The 13,047-nt window shown below is 39.7% G+C and overlaps 1 protein-coding gene across 2 annotated transcripts in view; it reads left to right on the forward strand.

Annotated features, from left to right (window-relative positions):
* The first annotated feature begins 1,265 nt into the window (after positions 1–1,265).
* MTMR2 (myotubularin related protein 2) overlaps positions 1,266–13,047 on the forward strand; it is a 107,104-nt gene continuing 95,322 nt past the window's right edge. Inside the window, exon 1 of one of the 2 annotated variants that reach the window (XM_080643186.1) lies at positions 1,266–1,486. In XM_080643186.1, coding sequence (XP_080499312.1) covers positions 1,407–1,486 — 80 coding nt within the window. In that variant the 5' untranslated portion in view covers positions 1,266–1,406. Of the gene's footprint in view, positions 1,487–1,511; positions 1,637–13,047 lie in introns of those variants that run through there. The other variant, XM_080643190.1, reaches the window with a different exon arrangement.

Below are 13,047 nucleotides of genomic sequence, written 5' to 3' on the forward strand. Positions count from 1 at the left end.
AGAAATAATTTTTGCATTTTCTGCACCGTACATGAAGTGATTGGGACTCAGCCTCAATCGGAAAAATTCCTTTGTGGTATCCTGTCCATGTCCTTCCTGTGTCCTCTGTTACAGAAAATTACCAGCAGAAGCATTTCCTCTTCCCTCAGTTCCTATTCTCTTATCACAATTCTATCCTTTGCCCTCCCTTCCTGCTCTGCAGGGGAATCTGAGAGGGCAGGGAAGGGTGGCGAAAAGTTTGCCCTCTACCCAACACCACCACACTTAGTAGAATGTGTCTAATTCTTGTACATCTTTATCAGTTTTTCCTTTCCGTACCTCTTTGTGTAGCAATAGATTAATGGCAAAGTGCTTTTCCCCCACAGACACTTCCAGACCCCCGCAGACTTCCGTCCGAAGCACAGAACTGAAAGTTTCAGCTTCTGTCCTAGTGCCTTTTCCACAATGCTGGCCAGCAGTGGAGTGAGATGAAATAGAGAGATGAGCATTGTTACCCTTTCCCCCCATTGGTCCCATGCTTCCCCCATTACCCTTCCCTTACCAGTCACTTCTCACTCCCCTGCCACCCTCCCTACATCTTCCCCTCCTGCGACCACCATTTTTTGAAGTTGTGTCAGAAACTGTTTATATACATTAGTCCATCCCACCTTAGCCCTTAGGAAGTGGGTCGTGATGCTAACGGCTAACCTTCGCGTGCCTACTGTGTGCTAAGCATTGTTCTAGGCATTTTACATGTATTAACTCATCTAAACAGCGAAGCTACTATTCTTCCAGTTTTCGCATAACAAAGCTGACGTCCCTTATCTGATGCTCAATGTCCTGGGTGACACTGCGAGTCCCTGGCAGAGGCAGGATTTGAATTCAAGTCTGACGGGCTCTAAAGCAGCCTTTAATCACCACTTAATTCTTTAATCATTATTCTCAGGCCCTACTCTGGCGAACATCTTGCTAATTTCATTTCTCCTATCCTATTCTGTTCTCCTCCCCCCGACCTGACCGCTGCCCCTCTAAAATCCTACCATTCGCCCGCGTCCCTGTTAACCTGTCTCTCCCTCACCTCCACCTTCCTGTCTGCTCTCCTCCTCCCTCAGGTCCAGGACCTTGAGCCCCTAGAGTTCCCTTCATTCTCTTCATTTCTAACAGGTGCCCTCTTTCCACAGGCTCCCGGTCCCCCTGCCGCCCGGACCCCCGGCACGCGAGCCGCCCCTTCCCGGCGCGCCCGAGGGGCGCGAGGGGTCCTCCGCCCGGCAGCCCGCGCGGTGCACTCTGGGGGAACATGGCCGCTTCCGGTCTCCCTCCCGGGCCGGCGCCGGCCTGACCGCGGCTCCCGCCGGCACTCCGCCCCCCGCTCTCTGCCCGGCCGCCGCGGAGGCGCTCCGGCCGCTCCGCCCGACGCCCGCCGCGCCATGGAGAGGAGCTCGAGCTGCGAGAGCCTGGACTCGCCGCCGGCGGCGGCGCGGCCGCCCAGCGCGGGCTCCCTGTCCAGGTAACCGGCCGCCCGCCCCGCCCAGCGACCGAGGGAGGCGAGGCCGGGCTGCTGGACCGTGTCCGCTCGCGGGCTCGGTTCTCCTGGCTGCGCTGAATGCCTTCCCTGGGACTCGGAGCCACTTACTCCCTCTCTGGGGCTCAGAGGCTGGTAAAAAGGAGGCGCACCCTCGCCCCGTCTCTCCCGCCCCGCTGCCCGGGTGTTCCTGTCTGGCTTTATCCCCTCCCCAGCTCCCTGCTTTCTCTGCTCCCGCATTTCCTCTCACATCATGTTTTAAGACAGCCCTTCCCTTCTCCCTTCCCCCATTCCCTCCCTGCCTCCCTCTCTCTTCACTACTCTTTCCCAAACTCTCCTCCGGTCTTTCTTCCATCGGTCCGTTTGTCTTTGGTTTTTGGATTCTGGTCCACCCCTTTCCTCTCTTTTCCGTCCCTTCACTTCCTTATCTTTTCCACGATTTTCCCTACTCTCGGACCCCCGCCCCCCTCCACTTTGCTTAAAAATGTAAATATAAACGCCCTCAGTGCCTGTCTGGTCTAAATCTTCCCGCCGAAAGGCACAATCTGGGAATCTGAGCAATCCTCACCCCAGAGGGAAGGGTGAAGGGAAAAGTTGGTCCTCCAGGTTATTTCTCTTCTACCTGATGAGATTTCCCCCCCTGTAATTTTGAGGAGAATTTAGTGTGCAGCTTTGGAGAGAGTTCTTGCGAAGGAGTATTAACTAGACAGGTTTTAGGAGCATTTTTTCCCTTTGGATTTAAAATTTCATTAAATAATTGGAGATCTGTATTTGTTATATAGCCACAATGAAACAGGTTCTTTTCTTTCTTTTTAAAATCTTCACCCAAGGATATATTTTTATTGATTTTTAGAGAGAGAGGGAGTCATTGATGTGAGAGAAAAACATCCATGTGAGAGAGAAACTTCGATCTGGGTCTGTTGCCTTCCGAACCTGCCCCAACCGCGGATTGAACCCGCAGCCTTTTGATGCTCCAACCAACTGAGCCACCTGGCCAGGGTGAAATCTGGTTCTTTTCCGTTGAAAAATAGTGCACACACAATTTTCTTGCTTTCTTTTTTTTAAAATCCCTGAATAAATTGAAGTTTCTATGTCTCTCTTAATTCATGTTGGACTCGGATAAATATGGGTGATACTGTCATTTTTTTCCTATTGCTGTTTAGGGCCTCATTGGCAAATTATTAGCTGATCCCATCATTCTAAATTAGATTCCCTCCTATAGGCACCTGCCCATCCCTTTTTTGGAGTCCTTAACAAGCACTGTGTAATGGTTGGTTTAATTGTCTTTACTAGGCTATAAGCACAAGAACATTATCTTACTCAGCTTCATATCCCTGCAATTAACAGAGACCTTGCATATCAGAGTTGTTCATTAAATGTTTTTTGTTTTTAATTTGGAGATCAAATTATCCAGGAGAGAATTTTTCTTTGGTTTGATTATATTCTGCATTTGTTTCAAGCATTTTATGAAACATCTGTTTATTAGTCTGAAATTTAGAAAGCTGAGGATTGACATACTCAGTATAAAACCATTAAGAGAACAGATTGGAAATTTATTTTATGGGAAAGTCACAAATGACAGCTGTGGTTCAGAATAGAATGTAAAGAAAACCAGTGAGGACACCAGTAATGTCATCCAAGCCAGAGGATTTAGAACCACTGGAGGCAGCATAGTCTGTTAGAAAAAGGAAAAGTACTCCAAGTCAGGAGGTCCAGGCTCTCAAGACCTCGTCTCAAGTAATGATTTGGGCTGTAGCATTTAACTTTTCTCGTCTGCAGTTTTCTCATCTTTGCCGGGGTCTTTCTCAGCATCTACAAGGGTTCAGGAATCTGGAAAAGGGGCTGTGCAAAAATGGATTAAAGAGACTAGACAAATATGAATTTGGAAGGCATTTTGGAGGGCCAGAGGGAAAGTTAGTTCTAGTGATTAAGCTCCTTGAATCTCTGCACCCAGGGCTTTTTATTCACACATTTGCCCTGTAGCAAAGCAGATATACATGTCAAAGGTAAGGCTTGGTAAACAATAAAGGACCATCAGGTTGGGGGAAAAGGCCCTCAGCTGTCAGGCAGCAGGCATTCATATGCAGATCTTCAGCCCTGCTGAAGGTGTCCATCAACCTTTTGATGCATCTCCTGCATTTATTATGCTAACTACTGTTCCTAGCCTCCAGCACATCTTTTAAAATAAGGGGGTTAATCTAGCAAATCTGTAAGTTCTTTTGGGACTCAAAATTCTGTCATTCTTTATTTTGATAATACAAGATAAATGCATTCTTAACAATTACTTATCAATTATCATTCTTATCAGTTATGAACACATTCTTGTCAGTTACCAAGATGAGGGCATTCTTATCAAATATACCCTTTACAAATAACCTTTGTTATGGATTTCTGAAATTATACTAAATAAATGCTGTTTGTTATTATAAATTAATGTACCTAATTATGCCACTTTGAAGCACATTTATTTCCTAAAGATAATGCCTAGCTACTGTAGACTTTATATATCTATTTTAAGTTCTTAATAAAAAATGATGTTACTGACTGAACTCCTTGAAAGAATTTTGACTATCATGTTAGCCTCATCCTCTCTGGACAAAAATATAAGTATGCCTCTCTACTTTCCACATGATAATGCCAGCTTTCATTTCTCTCCTCTGGAAGGTAGAAAGATAACATTTACTGAATCTCTACTGTATAGAATTCACCCTTACTAAATTATATGTTTTAGTTCATGAATCATACCTATTGGTGGCACTCTTCAATCAATAATATAGAACGGCTGCAGTTCACTTGTTGGAAAGCTTTTAAACGTAAGCTAATACTCACAGGTGATTCTAATACAAGGGCAGTGGACAACCATGGTTATATAACACCTGTGTTAAATAGCTATCCAGATTAAGTTTTTACTTTTGTTAGCCTATGGCCGTGGTCGGCAAACTGCGGCTCTCGAGCCACATGTGGCATTTTGGCCCCTTGAGTGTGGCTCTTCCACAAAATACCACGGCCTGGGCGAGTCTATTTTGAAGAAGTGAAGTTAGAAGAAGTTTAAGTTTAAAAAATTTGGCTCTCAGAAGAAATTTCAGTCGTTGTACTGTTGATATTTGGCTCTGTGGACTAATGAGTTTGCCGACCACTGGCCTATGGTTAACCAAAATATCCATGTTTGAATTATCTCAGCCTTTTGCATAAATGTTGCACTTAAATTGTAGCTTATTTTTATACCTTCTGTTTTATATAATTAGGAAATTTTTAATTTCAAATTTTCAATTAGGAAATTGCCTTATCAATTTGTCTTTATCTCCTGGAAAATGTAGTTAATAATACTGTTCCATGTGTTACAGATTGACTTTTACATACCAGGTTGACATAAATTTCTGCTCAGTTTAGCTCCAAGGAAAATTGTGCAAAAAATTATGTATGCTTTCTGTTTGGTTGAAAATGGAAACTATGTAACTACATTGTCCTCTTCAGTTTAGCAGAAAGACAGACTTCAGTCAGATTTGTTAAGTGAAGTTGGTAATATACTCATCTCTGATGTCTTCAAGTACTTCTATTAGATGGATTCAGTTTAAATACTATGTTATGTTTAAATATGCTTGTTTGTAAGATGTTTTGGTAAGTGTATAAATCTGAAAAATAATACACAAACTCATCTGGTTGCCTTTTTTTTTTTTAATGACACCCTCCATTGAAGTTGGATGACTGACTCTTGTGGGATCTGTAGTTCACAGTCAACATATGTAGAGTCTATATGTATGTATGTGTATATGCACACACACACATACACATATATATGTAGACTTGTTATTGCCTTCCAAGTTGTCACAGGCCTGATGCCTTTGGTCACAAAAGAGCAATTTTATTTCTTTCCTTTGATTAAAAAAAGTCAATTATAGTTGACATTCAATGTTTCAGGCATACAACATAATGGTTAGATATTTACATAACTTAGAAATAATCTTTGATAAGTCTAGGACCCACCTGTTACCATACATAGTTATTACAATATTATTCACTATATTTCTTATGCTGTCCTTTACTTCCTCGTGCATTTCATTCTTTATATGATATCCAGATAGCAGTTTCTCAGTTAGCATCCTTAAAAAAATTAATTTTCTTTGGTGTGTCCTGCTTGGTATTGCCCTGCTTCAGTGAGCTGTTCAGCAGCTCTTGTATATCCTGCTATTTATTGTCCATTCTCCAACATGTTAAGCCCCAGAGAGAGTTGTGAAAATATTCACTTCAGCACAGTGATAATCTGGCTGTATTCCATAATTTTATTCTTGTTGGTATTGCTCTGATTCTTGATATAAGTGTGACTTATACAGGCTGTAGATAAAACAATAATGTACGTTAGAGATGATAGCTATCTATGAGAGCCTCAGAATTGTATGAAAATTGAATTGAACTCTATATTGGTATTCTTCTGCCTTCGTCTGGTTTTCTATTTTTCAGTTTGTACACTGTTATAAAATTTACTGCTTGAGTGTGTTTCTTTACTTTTTACCATGCATAATCAAATGCTAATACAGCTGACCCTTGAACATAACAGTTTGAAGTGCACTGGTCCACTTATAATATATGGGTTTTTTTCAATAAATGCCTGTGCTGTTTCAGATGTAGAGGGCCACTGTATGTATTTATCTACAATGCTCTATATAAGGGACTTATCCCTAGATTTTGGTATTTGCGGGGGTTCCTGGAATCAGTCCCCACAGATACTAAGGAACAGCTAAGTTTTTGGGAAATCAAAGGTTGTACTTGAATTTTCAACTGCTTGATGGTTGGCATCCCAACTCTCTGCATTGTTCAAGGGTCAACTGTATTATATCTAAGTACCCAGGGAACGTTTGAATAAAGAAATGTTGACTAAATGTTCACCACTTTTCTTATTTGTTGTTTCCATTCAAAGGATTAAAAAGGGTTTCTCTAGCCTTAGCTGGTTTGGCTCAGTGGATAGAGCGTCGGCCTGAGGACTGAAGGGTCCCAGGTTGGATTCTGGTCAAGGGTACATGCCCGGGTTGCGGGCTCCTTCCCCGTGTAGGGACCATGCAGGAGGCGGCCGATCTGTCATCATTAATGTTTCTATCTCTCTCCTTCTCCCTTCCTCTCTGAAATCAATAAAAATATATGAAGACAAAAGGGGTTTCTCTCTGTTGAATTTTTTCCCCTTTTTTCTCTGTTGTATTTGACCTATAAAGTCACATCGTCAGGTGCAAGCTGAAGTTATTCTCCCATGAAGCCTCTCGACTCCCTGAACTGATTTTATTTGCTGCATTATGTTTTCTGTGTCTAGTCTAGTCCTATATATCTTCATGACATTACCTTCTCTTAGCTTACTTGCTTTTCCATTTGCTACTCTCGACTACTTTGTTCTTTTTCTCTCTAACTTATCTCGTCATTTTATTTAATGTGTATTTCTTTTCATCCTTTATATATCCTCATGCAGCTATTCTTGGCGCCACTGGTTTATTTCAGATTGTTTTGGTTTATCAGCTGATTTTTAGTTTATAAATTCATTAGCATTTATGAGCACCCCTATTTACATTTAACTTAGATTAAAAGAATCAAAGGAGAGGTAGCTATACCAAAAATAGTAGCCTTCAACTGTTTATATTTTTAAGTGGCATGCCTTCCTTAAAATTCTCATCATTTGAAAACAGCAAATCCTAAATTTGTTTGTATGAATTTTGATTGTACCTATAGCCTTAAAGAGGTAGAAGAGGTTTTAAGATTTCTAAAACACATTTTGTTGCAAGGTCTCATTTCTAGTTTTATCTTCAAGATCACTTACTTAGAGATATATCATCAGTAGGAAATGTGCTTTTGGGTTTTTTTCCAGTAGTAGTGATGGATTTGTGTCCAATCATTCTTACATTTCCCTTGTGACTGACTCTTGGTGTGTCTTCGGAGGCAGCTGGCCAGGATTAGTGGTAGAAACTATAGCTACAGAACAAAGTGAAGCTAACAGGTTGAACCTCCAATCTTGGTCTTATTATTAGCACCTTGAGCCAGACATTGAACATTCTGGTAGCCTAAAAATTACTTATTTTGGATTTCATTATTCCAGGACTCTAAAAGAACTTCAAAGTTCTGTAAGATAAGATCCAGTATTACTATGAACTAATCAGTAATTATTGTGTAAATTTCCTGAAAGTACATTTAAAGAGATTAATTGCTAGTCAAAAGTATATAAATTAATACTAAAGCTGAGATTGGGACCCATATACATTTTTTTTTCTCCTATGCTATCATCAGTAGTTTTCTATTAATGTAGATCCATAGTCCCTTGACCAGTAGCATCAGCATTTCTTGGGAATTTGTTAAAAATACAAATTCCCTGGTCCCACCTCAGATCTAACTGAATCAAAAACTCGGGAGCCCACAGTTTGTTTTAGCAAGCCCTCCAGGTGATACTGATGCATGGCAATTTTGAGAACCACTGCCTTCAATCTGTTACTAATTGTTGCCTAGTAACTCCATCAATATTAGTGGAAATGGACTAAGATCTATGTTAGAACTACCTACTATAAGCCTATTATTTGAGAGTATTTTTGTAAAATATTGACTGAAGTAGTAGAAAGTAAAAGTCATCTCTTGTAGACTAATATCTGATTGTTAGGGAATTTCCCCAGCTCTTTTCTTTCTCAGCCATGGGTAACACAAAGCAAGAATACATGTATTAGACTTTTTCTTAAAAATAGATCGTTGGTGACATACATTAGTGGTAACATGCATTTGAAAAAAGTGCTATGAAGAGGTAAAAATTCAGGACATCATCTGAACCAGTAAAGCTTGGATTATGCCAAGGGAAGGAAATAGCCCACATACAGATGTCCAGAAAGCACTAAGTTTGTTTTGGAAAGCTGCCAGGTTAATGCTATTGTATCCAGAATCTCCAGGGCCAAAAGTGGCATGGGATTCAGGAGTTGACCTGTGGAAATTCTCTAGATTTTAGTACAGAATATTTTCCCCTTTTAAGGAAATTAGTTTTGATTAGGTAAAGCACTTTGTGCCTACTGTATGATTTAGTTAAATCAGTGTATAGGATTAAAAACTATTGAGAGGCTATAGTCAGGGTTGGGAGTGATTTTATAAGCTGCTGTCCACAGGAAATCGGGTTAAAAATGGAACTATTAAAAAAAGAAAAGATTGGTACCAGGTTATTAAATTTAAAGTGATTAGAGAAGATGCCCTTGTAATGAAAATAACTTCCAATTCCCTTCCCTGTAACTTTATTACACAGAACTAATTCTGTTTATCTCTCTTAATGTGTTTCTATATATGCATCAACATTGTCATCACCATAGACCATTAATGAGCAAGCTTTGTAATTCTTCCCCTGCTCAAGTACATAGTATAGTACCCATGGCAGTAATTGCTGATAAATTTTCATTCTAAGATTCTTACTGGATGTGATTAACTTGTAGTTTCATTAAATACTTTTAGTTTAGATTAAATAAAATAAGGGCGATGCATTTTTAATATAATAAAAATTAACTTAAAATATGTTTTAATCTGTAGATTTCAAAGAAACCTAAATACTGATACTTGGAAAACTCTTTTTTTTTTTTTTCCATTTTATTTTAAGTTTGGGTTTAGATTTAGTAGAGTATAACAGAAAATCCAAACTAACTGTAGCTTAAAATAGGGATCATTTTTTAGCACATAAAAGCCCAAAGATGTAGTCAGAATAGGTCTGATATAGTAGATCTGAAGTGTCAAGGACACAGATTCTTTCTAACTTAATATATCTTATTTTACATTTCAGTGTTATTTCATGAACCAAAATTGCTGTTGGAATTCTAACCACTGCATCTTCTTTCTAGTCTAAAGGAAGGAGAACGGGAAGAAGAAAGGCATGCTCTCTCTCTTGAAAGGATACTTTTTTGAAGTCACACAGTCCTTGAAGCTTATATACAGTTGGCTTGAACCATGGTCCCCATGGCCATACCTAGCCACAAGGGAGACTAGGATATGTAGCTTTTTCTGGGAGGCCTTGTGCTGAGGTACGAGTTAGAGGTTAAGAATAGGAGAGACTGGGTATTGGAGGCAATCCGCAGCTTCTCCCATTGTATACCAAACGAATCATTTTAAAGCAAGAAAGGCATTTTCCAGTTAAAGTCTACAACACTTATGCCAGAGACAGTCTTAGATTTGCAAATGCAAGGACCAAAATAGAAAATACACTGGAAGAGAGTGACGATATATCGTAGCAGACAAAAAAAGAGAACTGTCTTTTGGAACACTCTAAACTCGGAGCATTTTTAATTTTCTACCTTTTTTGTATTTATTATCTTGGGCCAGATTTTTATGATCCTAATCTAGGACCATAAAATAAAAGGAACACACTTAATCATTGCTAGATTATTAGGTGAAAGGCAAGTAGAAAGCAAATGAAGAATGAGCAACTGTGCTATTCATTTATTTCATTTGAAGAGCTCAAGGCATTGCATGGTAAAGTAGTGGTGGTGGTGAGGATGATGGCTTACACTGCTTATTCCTGGGTAGTTTGATGTTCATTTCCAAGCCATGCATCCATTTGTTTTATTTCCCCCCAGAATATGCCTCAGGTTCTACTTAGATATTTTCTCTCATTTTAATTCAAAAGGTTTGGTCACCATAAGGGAAATGAAGATGGTCATTTTGGACCATGTTTGTTTGTTTTTAGTTGATTTTTTTAGAGAGAGACAGACAGACTTAAATTTGTTGTTCCACTTATTTATGCATTTATTGGTTGCCTCCTAGGGAAGCCGCCATCCGAGGCTTGCCTGTGCCTCCGGCCAGCCCTGGGCGGCTGGTGGGCTGAGGGGACTGGGGGACTCTGGAGGCAGGCACACGGCAAGGCCCTGGCGGGGCTGAGGGGTCTGGGCGCCACTATCTCGTGGCTGTGGGTGCCGCCATCTTTGAGGGTATGGCAGTCAATTAGCATATTCCCTTCTTATTGGCTGTGGACACCACCATTTTTGAGGGTGGGGCAGTCAGCATATTCCCTCCTTATTGGCTGTGTGCACCACCATCTTTGAGGGCGGGGCAGTCAGTTAGCATATTCCCTCCTTGAGGGCGCCTCCATCTTTGTGATGGCGTGAGGGTCAATTAACATTCCCTCTTTATTAGATAGGATAGACATCCTCTGTTATTGGTATTGGATAACAGTCTTCAATTATAACCAAAGGCAGTACCTAAAAATAAAAACACCTGAGATAAGCTTTGCTTTTCAAGGAGTAGATAGTTGTAGTAATAAATTAATATTCATATTAATAATCAACAATAATAATAAAAATGACAGCACTTAACATTTACTGAGTGCTTGCTATATGATGGGCATGGTGCTAAATCCCTTAATATGTATTTTCTCACATAATCCTTCTAGTTATATAAAATAAACAGTATTGTTGTTTCCATTTTACAGATCAGAAAACTGAAAATTGGGTGAACAGTTTGATGTTTGACCCTAAATCTGTTTAACTTCAGGCTCTATGTGCTGTAGAGAACCTGAAGATCTGCTGCCCAGGTCTAGGCTAATATTTGGTAGTAAGAGGGCTATCCCGGGGCAGGTTGATTGGGTGGTAGTGACAAGAAAGTGAATTTCCTTGACCACTGCACTGCTGAGGAGGAGAAGGATAAGGCACACAGTACATTAGTGAGTTCAGAGTGTCCATATTTGGAGAGAATTTTCTCTTAACTTTGAATGTTTTATTCTTTCCACAGAAAATAGGTTGATTTTGTTTCCTTTGCTTGATGATTACGAGGATAGTCTCATTGCCATTCAAAAGAAGAGGTTTACATTAACCATCAGATAAATTGTGAAGCAAGTAATAAGGTGCTCAAGTTTCCTCCCACCTCTTCTTGTCCCTCCCCCACAGGATTTATAGAGTAATTTAGAATATTTTATTGTAGGGTTCCTTAAATATCTGAATTCCCCTAAGTTCCTTTGTGTTTGTTTACAGTTAATGTGTTAAGAGCCATTGACATTTGAAGATCATCAGAAGTGAAGATAAAACATCTCAAAAATTATAATGTAAGTGAATCGGAAAATGAAAATAAAAAATGGACATAAATTAATATTGCCAACAATATTTCTGGAATCCATAAATTTCCCTACATAAAATTTATGCATATAAATAAACAGTAACTACAAACTTTAGTTCCAATTACAAGTCCCAGTTCTTAAAATTCTGTATTCTACCTGGTGAAAACTATGATTAAGTTTTAGTTATTGGTAATTTTCCATTAGAATTCTTTGGCTTCCATGTAGTGTTTTTTTCCTTTTCCTCCTTAGTACTTTGACAAGGACTCATACTATATTTAAAATTGTATGTGTGCAAAAAAAATATTGTGTATAGAAACTGAAGTCTTTGCTTTCCAGCTGCTGATGTATGTTTTACCCATTTTTAATTTTACTACAGTTTTGTATGTTTCTTAGCCAAAAATATGACCAGTTAGTTAGCTGGCCTCCTCCCTTCCTTCCCTTCTTTCTTTTTCCTCTCCCTTTTTCCCTCCCTCCCTCCCTTCTTCCTCTCTATAAATATTTGTTTAGCATCTACTGTGTTCTGCACAGTATGCTAGATCCAGAATTGCTAAGATCTTGGCACTGAAACAGATTATGTCATCTTTTTATACCGTTAGGGCATAGGAGATCCTTTACTCAACTGTGTCTAGGATTTGTAATGTCCTTAGTGTGGCTGAGGCTCTCCTGCGTATTTCAGTCACCTGTGGTGCTTGGTGAACATTGAGCTTCCTAGATTCCAGCCCAGACATTCTGAATCACTGGGAGTGGGCCCAAAAATTTTCACTTAAAGTTTTTAGTAGGAGTATTCTAGTCCAACTCTTAAGTTTGTTGATGAGGGAACAGACCTAGAGAAATTTAATAACTTACCCAAAGGCGCAATAAGTCTTAGAAGGCCAGGAAAGATTGGTATTATTTCCTCCAAAGTCACAGAGCTATTTAGTGCTATTTAGTGATCTGACTTCCAGTTCTAGACTTCACTAAGTCACTTAGTGATTTTTGTTGGGTCTGACAGCTTCACTGTGTATATATGACGTCATAACATGAGGAGTGGTTTTATTTGCTTGGTACAGAATCTGATGCTTTATATACTGAGCCAGAGACCTTAAATGATTGAAGATATTTTATATTTTTATTACTATATTGTTGTGGTTGATATTCACAGTATCTGAGGGACTGAAATATTCTATTTTCTGAACTATATGTGTGAATAAATTTTGGTGTGTGTATTTTGTATTTTATTTTGTATAGTATATTAATAGTTAGAGACCTAAGTGTGGAAGTTTTGTGAATGTTTAAAATACACTTGAGAAAAAGCAGAATAACATTGTATTTCTATGATGACGTGTGAAATGCTTTGAAAACTGTAGTGTCACACAAATATAATGTACTAGAGGCCCGGTGCACGAAATTCGTGCACTGGGGGGGGGGTGTCCCTCAGCCCAGCCTGCACCATCTCCAATCTGGGACCCCTCGAGGGATGTCCAACTCACAATCCAGGACTGCTGGCTCCCAACTGCTTGCCTGCATACCT

Source organism: Plecotus auritus (genome assembly GCF_963455305.1).
Source record: "Plecotus auritus genome assembly, chromosome: 9".
Classification (NCBI taxonomy): Eukaryota; Metazoa; Chordata; class Mammalia; order Chiroptera; family Vespertilionidae; genus Plecotus; species Plecotus auritus.